At 29.9% G+C, this 11,385-nt stretch overlaps 1 protein-coding gene across 4 annotated transcripts in view; it reads left to right on the forward strand.

The window, feature by feature from the left end:
* The window catches only part of LOC106462215 (serine/threonine-protein kinase A-Raf-like), a 52,427-nt gene that overhangs the window by 34,029 nt on the left and 7,013 nt on the right, over window positions 1–11,385 (forward strand). For 3 of the 4 annotated variants that reach the window (XM_013922117.2, XM_022389541.1, XM_022389548.1), the window contains exons 6-12: window positions 820–925; window positions 2,964–3,124; window positions 3,777–3,996; window positions 4,670–4,709; window positions 8,856–8,975; window positions 9,472–9,635; window positions 10,542–10,656. In XM_013922117.2, the coding sequence (XP_013777571.1) occupies window positions 820–925; window positions 2,964–3,124; window positions 3,777–3,996; window positions 4,670–4,709; window positions 8,856–8,975; window positions 9,472–9,635; window positions 10,542–10,656 (926 nt within the window). The remainder of the gene's footprint in view (window positions 1–819; window positions 926–2,963; window positions 3,125–3,776; window positions 3,997–4,669; window positions 4,710–8,855; window positions 8,976–9,471; window positions 9,636–10,541; window positions 10,657–11,385) is intronic. The other variant, XM_013922124.2, reaches the window with a different exon arrangement.

The raw sequence follows: 11,385 nt of genomic DNA on the forward strand, positions 1-11,385 counted from the left end.
TATATATATATATATATATATATATAGATAGATATAGTGTGTGTATGTGTGATAGACATACAATACTAATCTTGTTTTAAAAAAAGGCTCATACAATTCTAACTTGGATTCTTTAGTAACTTTGTTCTATGTTTCAATTTTTATTCCAACAAATGCCCATGACCTTAAATATTGGATGCATACTTTAAATGAACAACAAATAAAGTTGGGACTAAATAAGGAATATTTGGTAACTTCAATCGTATCTTTGCTTTAAAAGCTACTGAATTGTAAAATTTTAAAAATCAAAGTTTATAAATAAACGTTTTATACACTTGCCTACATTCATTGCATAAGAGGATGGAATAAGCAGATTTTGTCAAAACTGTTAACAAATATGTTTTTGAATAATGAAACAATGATGTGATAATAATTTACTCACAAAATTGAAGCTACATTTCACGCACTACATTTCATGCACAAAAAGATTCAGTAGACAACTGAAATGTATGCCAATAGTTTGTATTTTAAGAGTCCATACACATAAGAGTTGGAGGTTTATTGTGTTAATAAAGCAGTTTATTGACTAAGTTTGCATATATTAATAATTATAATTACATTTTGGTAACCTGAATAGTTTATTCACTTTTCATAATGTAGTAAATATGTTGTTTATTTAATGGCAGTTATAATTTTGTGTAATTGAAGGCTTTTCTTCATGGTTTTCTTTGTTGTATAATTTCAGTATTATGATGCATAATTAACATTATGTCAGTATGATTATAACTGAATAATTAGGTAAGTCTCCATTAATCACATTTAGTTGTTGATTTTCTTCAGGGTTCGAATAGAATGGGATACAGATATAACAAGTTTAGAAGGTGAAGAAATTACTGTTGAAATCCGAGAAAGATTTCCTATCACAACAAGTATTTCTCATAATTTTGTAAGTCTGTGTTTCTTTTCAAGCTTTGCTTAATTTTGGTTCATAGGGTGAAACTAATGGGTTTGTAATCTACTTCCAAGATTGAAATGGAAAAGGAGCTGCCTTCTTAAAAGTAAGGATTCTGTGTATTATGACTTTCTTTCCATCTTCTTTTATTTAAATAAAAATAGTATTGTCTTGGAATGGTTTGTTGCTATGACTTCTGCCATACTTACAGCAGTGGATGTGTAATTGTATGCACGGTAACTTGATACTGTTAAGTACATCTCTGTAAAGTGACACACTATTTTATTGGTAGTTTTGTTTTGTGGCATTTTATTTTTAGATGAATGAGCTCTGTATTACTTTGATAGATATCAATCTTGTAAGTTGCATTTATATCAAGCCTGTTTATGGAAAGAAGTTTTAACATTGTCCTGATATCAAAATAGTTTATCAGTGTCAATACGTGTATCAATGTGTATACTATATAAATATTGATGTCCATAGTTTTGAAACATTTTTTTTTCATCTTTATTTCTTAGAATACATATTTATGTGTCTCTGTATGTGATTACAAGTTTCGTACAAACTTGATGTTTTATTATGTATGTATTCTCTATAACAGTTGTATAAAAAGAGTTGATAATATTGAAATTTTATTTCCATATGAGCTCATCTGATCCAGAATTTTCAAATTATGTAAAAATTGATTTTTAGTTTCTTAAAGAAAAAACATCAGTAATTCATTAATTTTTTCAGTTTAATTGTTATAATGTTTCAAGACTTTGGTAGTGACCTATCACTATAATGAATTAAGGTTGTGTAGTTTCATTTGCTAAGTGGTTCAAGTATATATAATCTGCCAAACTTAATACAAGAGTACATGATTCATTCTTTGTTGCCTCATTATCATGCTTTGCACTTTGTGGCCATGAGCGTAGTATAAAAGAGATGATCAAAACTTTCACATTATTTTCTAACCCTAAATCACATCATTCATTCCTCTGCATGCAAACCTGTCTGTGCTTATCGGACTATCAGTTTAAAGTGTATCAAAATGGTACTAATCATTTACCTATCAATCTGTTATCTCCTCTTACAAATATTCTGTCATCTCCTAAGTACTGGCATACATCTACTTATCTTATAATTCACGTAAAATTCATTCAGCCATCTTTTCACATATTTATACAAGATTTTAATGTTTACTCGTATGTGAATTATTTAAACTAATATCTGTCCATTCATACTTCCTCATTTATGGAAACTTAAATAACTATGCCTACCTCTCCATTCATATATCCTCACATATACACATAAACTTACCTAACCATTACCTATCCATTGATGATCCATCCATACATCTGTAAACTCATTTCATCATTATCCATATATCCACTCATATAATTACAGGCTGGCCATGGATAAGTGATTAGTGTGTTGGGCCATATGAGTGTTGGTTGAATTCAACTATTTAAGTAGAGTAGCCTAAAAGAGGTGCTGTTTCCTAGCTGCCTTCATTGGTTCAAAATTAAGGATGACTTGTGCAAATAGTTCTTGTATCTTATTTGAATATCTGAAACAAGAAAAAAACAATTTCTAAGATACAGCTGTTATTAGCATATGACTTCAGCTTAAAAATGTAGTTATTATAAAATGAAACACTGTAAAAGTTAGTTCAGTGGTAGTGGGAAACTTTTAGGAATCTTTGATATAAATATTATAAGGATTGTGCTTTTCATCTGTGCAGTGTGAATTATAAAGTACTACATACTAAAAAGAGGCATATGACATTCTGATATTTTTGACAATAAAGAAAATATTTTATGGAATGAGAGCTATTATAAGTACGTTATGTAAGCATAAACATACACATGTAATAAAGTATTGTGTGTAATAAGTATTGTGTGTACAGAGCTCAAGCATCATCAGATCTGTATAAAGATGCATTTTTTTGCATTCTTCCCAGATGTACTTTATTATTACATACCATAAAAGCCACTTTGCTTCAGGTTTGCAGTGTGTATAATATTAAGTTCTTTACTGTTTTTTTCAGGCTAGAAAAACATTTTTCTCATTAGCCTTCTGTGAATGTTGTCGAGGTATTCTATTTCATGGATTCCGTTGCCAGACGTGTGGGTACAGGTTCCATCAGCGGTGTGCTGCTAATGTGCCAACACTGTGTCAACCCCTCCGAGTGGACCACATTTATAAACAGTAATACTTGTTTGCATATATTTAGTGAATGACATGAATGAAAAAATTTCAGCCTTGTTGAAGTATATTAGTTAAAATATCGTTATCTGTTTATATATTATTTCAATTTATAATTAACAGAAAGATCAGCAACAGCATTTAAACTTACATGATAATGTAATTTTCTAAGAAAAATAGTCTTGTTAGTGTTATTAGTGATTGGATTCATGAAGTTTGTACATCATTCTAAGAGTTGATTGTTTTCTTCAACTATCTGCAGCTGCTGCTATCAGTAACAAGTTATTTTTTTTTCCCTAGTTATAAGTACACTTAAATGATAGCATTGCTTAATTGAAGTTTTTCCAAAATAATTTATATATATATATATATATGTGTGTGTGTGTGTAAACTTTCTTTTCAAAGGATTTTCTTCTTATTAAGTTCTATTAATGACTTTATTTCATTAAGTATTTAACTTACATTGTTGTTTATGAGACTTAGATTTTCAAAATTAATCTTTTCTCAACAGTGTAGCAATTTCAAAATATTCTTCTATTAAATGGTAAGAGAATTTTATTTTGCTATTTTGAATTGGTTTTAAGTTTTGTTTGGATATGTTACTTAGTTAATAATCTTAGTGTACTGGTTTGATTGTATTTGTTTTGTTCATAAGACTTCTAGCAATGAATAACACTGCAAGTAACATGCTTCAGACAACTGGAGATTCGTATTCTCCTTATGCCTCAAACTATCAATATCAACGACAACCTGCGGTGACATCACCACCGAAAAATGTGCCTAGGTCTCATCCACCACCACTGGGCCAGAGAGAGCGCTCAACGTCTGCTCCTAATGTTTGTTATAACACAGTTAATCATGACATGACTCTAGAAGTAAGGAAATAAAACTTTAGTACAGATGTAATTTAAATATATGTTTTGGACATGAGTTTCTTACAACATATAAATCTGAATGTCATTTGTATCATGAGAAAGCTTCTGCAAAGTCTCATTATGCCACATAGTTTCTTGGTTAATAGTTAATTAAAGTTTCACGAGTATTGCACAGTTTAGATGTTTAATTTTACAGATATAACCTTCCTTGATTTTAACCATTAAATTTTCATATTTTGTAATTTTTTTCATTCACTCTGTTGTGTTACAAATTTGATATTTCTTTTTTAAGCTACTGATACTGAAAAGACTTTTCAAAACATTTTCTTAGAACAGTCTCCATAAACTCAGAAATGTATAAAAAGTGAATGAAACAATACATGTAAGGAATAAAATAGAAAAATCAATGTAGCAATTATATTAATAAAGTGGTAGGTATAGCAGCAGTGAAGATGTATGTTGCACTTTGTATTTCAATATTAAAGAGTATGGGGAATATAACAAATGATATATGTAGCGCTTATTACACAAGTAATTCTGTTGGTAGATTAATTTTAAATTACTTCATGTTTTAGATCATATCTAGGTTGCAGATGTTTTAAATAAAGACAAAAATTGTGATACTTATTAAATTTATAATACTTCTTGTAATTTGAATGATTTTATTTGACAGGAGTTTGCTTTAAGGCTTCGATCACAGAATGTACCTGGTGGTAAGTCTGATTTTTATACTTTAAAATAATATTTTGTACATCAAATTGTTTAGATAAATGCCAAAGTTGGGTTTAGTATCTTTGTTTAATGTACTGTTCAAGAAAATTAATGGGTGGCACAATGTATACATATGTCAAGTTTTTCAAGTCCAATCCATATGACTGAGGCCTATGGAACTGAAATGAAGTTGATTATAATATTATAGGGACATCAGCTGTTGAGAAAAAGTTATCTTTACCATGTCAAAGTTTATTTGAGAACTATGACTTGAACTCAGTCAAGTGTTTGTTTATTTTGGGGCTATTATAAGTTTTATAGTAGATATTAACATCAAATTCCAAGTATTAGTGACAACCATTTCTTTAAGGAATTGACTTCAAAAATCATAGAGAACTAATTTTAACAAATTTTGTAGCTCTTCATATATTCCATGATATTATTGTTTAATGTCTTTGTATGAGTAAAGACCAAGTGTTATTCACCATTGATATGAAAATATATGAAGATGTAACTTAATTTCAAAACTAGTATTTGAAATGATATATATTTTGTGTTAAGGACTATAAAGTAGTATATGTACTCATTTAAACTATAACTATTAAAAGAAGGTTATCATGGTATACTAGATTAAAGGGAAGTTCTTAAAAGTAAAAAGTAGCAAGTCTGATTATGTTTTAAAGTATTTATGTGTCAGATGTAACCAATGCTGCTGATGTTGCAAAAGGTAGATTATTATTATTATTATTATTATTAATAACTGAGCATTTGTGTTTTGAACTTTGTGTCTGATGTATTTTTTATAAACACTTACTAGAACCTGTTGTATATCAGTAACTTTAATAATAAGTAATGTTGTTTTAATTTCATAATGCTAGAAATTTGGAATTTTGACACCAACTCTTGTTACATTTACACTGGTTATGAAACATTGTGTAAGTTACATACAAAACAGGAACAAGTGTACTTGTTATCTGTGTACTGGATATTGGTAGCTAAGTAAATGTTAATATTTAATGAAGCTCAGCAGAATCATAATCTTCACAAACTTGTTTTTAATTGTATGCGACAGTTTTAAACATTACTACATTTATCAGTCATGGTTTAACATAAAGCCAAATATATTTATTGGAAATATAAAAAAAACAATGAAGAATTCAAATTCAGCTGTGATACATGATGATTTCCTCCTTTATCTTTAAAGGAATGTATTAGAGTTATAAACAAAATTTATTTTAATGTGAGGGCTTTATACACAGGCTACAATATCCAACAGGAAATTCTTTGAGACGCTGGTAAACGTCATGCATTTTATCATAAAACATTTAACATGAAAATCAATTAGAATGAATAACTTTTTGAGTGATGTACATATTCTTTTACTTACTAATTATTTAGCATTTTATATGGATTGTCTTTGTATTTTTTTATCAATTTGAAATTTTGGAGGCCAACCCCTATTTCTGATTCTCAAAGAAACAAGCCCTACTTTTTTAACCTTTAACTAGACTTGTGCATCATTTTCCAACTCGGTTATTGAAGATATAGTTTCCAAGTAAATTTTTTTTAAGTGTAGTTGCTTTTTCTCATTATAATAAATGCCTATGGGCTACTTACGACAAAAAATATACTTAAATTGTAAGAAATATTGAATTTTTAAGTTTATATGGTACACCATAAAATTTTACCTATTATGGTACTTAATAGTTATAATTGAAGTTTTGTATACATCATTAGAAGTTACACAGATTTTTGCTGAAATTTATTATCACTGTAATAGGTTTTTATTTCTTGCTAATGAGTAATATTAAATCTGAATACAAAACAAAATTATATAAGTAGATGCTAATTTTAGTCTTTTGAGTGAGTTTGTAAAAATATAATGAAACTTAGAAGACATAAAACTTATTTTGATTTCTCAAGAATTAACGTAAAAAAGGAGGGATGTCAGTATGACATGAAAATGATCTTTTTATTTTATTTTACTGAAACTGTTAGGAAGTAGTTCTGGTATATGAGGAAAGTAAAATTAAATGTGAAAATGCACAAATTTTGCAATATTAGCCTTACCTTTCTCAAGCTCTTACAGCAGATTTTTAAGGTAGCCATACTAAGAGTGGGTATATTAAACATATCGTTACATTTCTGTACTATTCACTCAAAAGTCCCAGGGATAAACATTTGAGAAAGAAGGATGCAATATGATTCTAATCAAAGAAATCATCTTCCATCACAGTTAGGAGCTGAGAAGCATCAGTGGTGCTTTTGCTCATGGTATTTCAAGGCATGCAGGATTGACAGAAAAAGTTAGCATCAAAAAAGATACCCAATAAACGTGATGCTTTTGAATAGCTTATGACAAATGTAGAGGTTTAAGCATAATAATTTTCCGATTACTGTGCTAGATCTCAAGGAAGTGAGATGAAAAGCAACTCCTTAATTTCAACAATGAGCACATACATGAGCAACACTAGTAATCAGATTCCACTCATAAGTAACAAGATATATATGGAAATATTAGCCTGAAATGTTAAAAAGCCACTACTTCAAACACTAGTGCTTGTTTTCAAATGTTTTGTTCTTATAATGATACACAATATACTTGCTTGATATAAATTTGTTTCATCCAGATAAATTTTGCTGCTTCAGTTAGAAATATTTGTAGGCTGTACTGGCATTTCTGCTTCATGTTTTTAAAGACTATGAACATAAAATGTCAAACATGGAAAATTTTTTATAGGTTTTAGGTGGTGGTAATGATACATTGGATAGTTGAACAAGCTTCTTCCACCTACAATAGTTTTTGAAATGACATTTGAAATTTCTAACGTGAATATTCTTTAGGCCAGTGTTGGAAGGTTATGGAGAGGTTTGATATAAAAATGTAGACAAGGATGATAGAGAGAAATGAAGAGTATGGAATCCTGGAATTTATTGAATTGCAACTTAAGTCAAAAGTGGATTGAAACAGCAATGAAAATGGTCAGGGAAGGGAAATCTACTTTGAGATGTTTGTTGAATGTTATTGGAATGGGGGGTATTCATAGTTTACTAATTTCAGTTCCTTGGTCTTTTGAGTTTTGGATTTGTCATATGAAGCTTGGTTAAGAATAAAACAGATTTCAACAAACAAACTCGTGCAACTTGGGCGTTTTATTTCTAGTCATTTTCACACTGTTTTAATCCAATTTTGCTTCAACTTACAATTCTAGCAGTGTAGAACATTATCTTCAAATTACTACAGGTGGATGAAAATTACCACACTCTAAAAGTACTGTAAATGGGTTACTTACAAGTTCCTTTGGAGTGTGAATACAGCTCAAGTTCTAATAGTACTGAGAATTGAGATGACAATTAATATTTTTATTATACTTGTAGCTTGTTAGTGTACATTTATTTTGTGTAATTTAAAAATTCTGTTCAAAATTTAAGAAATAATGTACTAACCTGGCTGCTGATCAAAAACTAGTCTTTTCGTAGCTGTTGTAACACCTGTAGTAACTTAATGGCTGATTAAGTAGTGTCAGTACTCTGAAGCATTGATGAACTTTGGCAGTTGTATAATCTCCCTAATCATTTGTGAGTCAATAATCAAAGGGGGCCATTCACATATAGCATCATCAGACAATGACAGCTGTGGAACACTTCTGATAACCTGAAGGCTGATGAAAAAATGTCAGTTACATGCAGCTTATTAAGAGTAGTGTATTCTGAATGTGCATCATTTGTTCCATTAATGTCATAACAAAACCAAAAATTAGGATAAGGGTCTTTATGATACTAATTGATTAAGTAAGATTCTAAATGTGTTTCATTATCCCATTAATATTCTAACAAAACCAAAAATAAGGCTATTTATGAGACGAATTGAATAAGAAAACTAATTTTAAAACTTTATTTTCAATTGTACGCATAGTTTTGTTATGAATTATCCCAAAATATAAAGAGTGTAGGTATATTGATCCAATTGTTGTTTTAAAAATAATATTTAGGTCGGTAATTTTATGGGTATTTTGCATAGTCTAGAGTAGACATCCCAAGGAGAGAGTGATAATTTAGTTTTACTAACCTGCACGCTCCTCCATTTAAATCAAAGATAAACCTGCATGCTCAACTCTTTTCTTTTTCCATTTCCCTGCATGCTCTAGTGTCTTCTCCCTTGACCCCTCGGTATGAGATTTTCTCTCGCTTTCACACACACAAAGGCAGTCCAACCCATTCTCCGGTGCCCAAGCGCCGACAGCTTGAGTTACCATGTCCCGGAGGCAGTAAGTGCCACCTTGTTCCAACTTGTGTAGATTTTATTAATGCAAACTTCAATCAAAGTGGGAGATAATATTGCTTATAAATGAAATGTTTTGTCACCTTTTCAAATATAAAAGTTAACTTATTTTTTGTCAAAAGTTTTTGTTGAATAGCTTTTTATTTCAAGTAACAGTAAACTTTACAGTCAACTAATTGCATTATAACTGCTTTTCTTAACTTCATATGATGTTAAACTTTGTCATAGTATTATGATGATTTTTTTATGAAACTGTTTCTTGTACATTTTTTCTGCATCTTATTTTCAATCTGTAGTTCTACTAACAAGAAATTATGTATACATATATATATATATATATATATATATATATTTATATATTACTTTTACATTGACTTGTATCTGTTACATAGATAAGATTTTAAATTCAGAATTAATCTAGTACGTGTGCAAATCCATTTCTTGTTCGTAGTAGTCCAACAATGTTATTCAATTATGTGTAGGTCCTGGGTCACTTGCTCTTCCTTATCAACAAAGCTCTGCTTCCACTAATCACAGTCCAAGTTCCAGTCCAACTAGAACGCAAAGTGCACAGGGTTCCCCAACCAACATCCATAAACCGTGGAGGCCCCGGGCAAGATCTGCTGATGAAAGTTCCAAAAAAGTAGTAAGTAGTTTTGATAATTATATTGCATTAGTAATGAGGTAGTCATTAACATAATTGAATATTAAGTACTACCATTCAGAGTTATACCATTAAGCCAGTTATATGTGTTATCTATTTGCTCAGATGAATCCCATTTGGCATTTTCAACTTTTTGAGTATGTACTTTCGAGTCATTTGTTCCACAAATGCTAAAGAAAATTGTGAAAGTATTAAAAGCACCTTACTTCTGTGTGTAAATTCCATTAGTTGGTTACCTACTTTTCTTCAAAACATTGTAACGGTTAACAACTGTGTTCATCTTCAAATCATTTGTCACCCTAAAACAGTTAATATATTACCCAAGCAACAGCTGTTCAACATATTTTGTTTACACTGTGACACAAGATTAGGTATACATGTTATTCATGTACGAACTGCATTAAAATTTCAGCTTATTTTTGAGAGAACAATATAGTTGATTTTTTTTTCCTTTTATACCAGCCTTTTTTTATGTAAACATGTTTAGAAGAATAGTGTTCTTGCATTGCTTAATAAAGAAACTGGTAGAGAAAATTTATATACAAGTTCTGTTTGGAACTGAAATCAAGATTTCTAAAGATTTGGAAAAAAAAGGTGTATGGTTAAGAATAATCTTAAGGTTTTCTTTGGGTTTTAGATTTTTTTTTAATTGTTATAATGCCAGATTAATCTGTTTATATAAGATTTTTTGATAAATACTTATGATAAACCCCATAGTTGTATTCTCTGTATGTCTAGTTGTGTTGTGTATCAGCAAATTTAGCTGTTGGTTGTTTCTGCTTGTAAGCTGGTTTTTGCTCTCTCAAATTAGTAAAAGGTCTTGTGGAAATTCATAAGCTGACTTGTATAATCCACTGAAATTAACCCATGAAATGTTTATGTTTATAGCAGCGAACAACCAGGGAATCGATAGAAGACTGGGAGATCCCAGCTAATGAAATTCTTACTGGTCCTCGAATAGGTTCTGGATCATTTGGAACTGTATACAGGGCTCATTGGCATGGTTAGTAGCTTTATAGAAAGTTGAAGAGATATTACAGTATTAAACATGACATTTAGTTGCAATAATGGCTTATTTATAGCAAGTGTTAAACACCAAAATTCAGAGAAACTAAGACATTCCCAATATGTAAGGATTGACATTGTTACACTGTTACTTGTCCTGAACAAAAAAGCTTTTTTTATGTCTATCTCAATGCATCATAACATGGATTCTGTGGGAGAAGCTTACAGACTATTCAGTTAGTTGGCTGTTTTGTCACACTATACCAGGAACAATTTTTGTTGTAAAAAAACATAAGTTAGGGTACATTTCTTCAAGATATGGTAATGAGTAGAAATTTTATTCATCCTTTGCAAAAAGTATGTTTCTATAAAACAGCATATAACTGGTTTTTAATGATGTGCAATCCTGCTTAACTCTTCCAACACCAGGTCAGTCGATTTGACCAAGTCACGTGACCTTCTGTACTCGTTTAAAGTTGACATAAATTTAATTCTTGTAACTCTATATATATTGGGTATATCTTCACGAAATTTGGCAGTCTTTCAGTTAATATTACAATTCTTTCACATACAAAAAGTCATATTTCTTAGTGAAGTACTTTTAATAAAATAAAATTGAAGTTTTGTCCATGAATATATTGAGTATTTGTTTTGAATAGTCCATGTGCAAAGTAATTTTCATGTTAAAGTTAAAAATACTTTTCGTCATTTCAAAGATCTCAAATTT

Source organism: Limulus polyphemus, unplaced genomic scaffold, assembly GCF_000517525.1.
Source record: "Limulus polyphemus unplaced genomic scaffold, Limulus_polyphemus-2.1.2 Scaffold44, whole genome shotgun sequence".
Taxonomy (NCBI): Eukaryota; Metazoa; Arthropoda; class Merostomata; order Xiphosura; family Limulidae; genus Limulus; species Limulus polyphemus.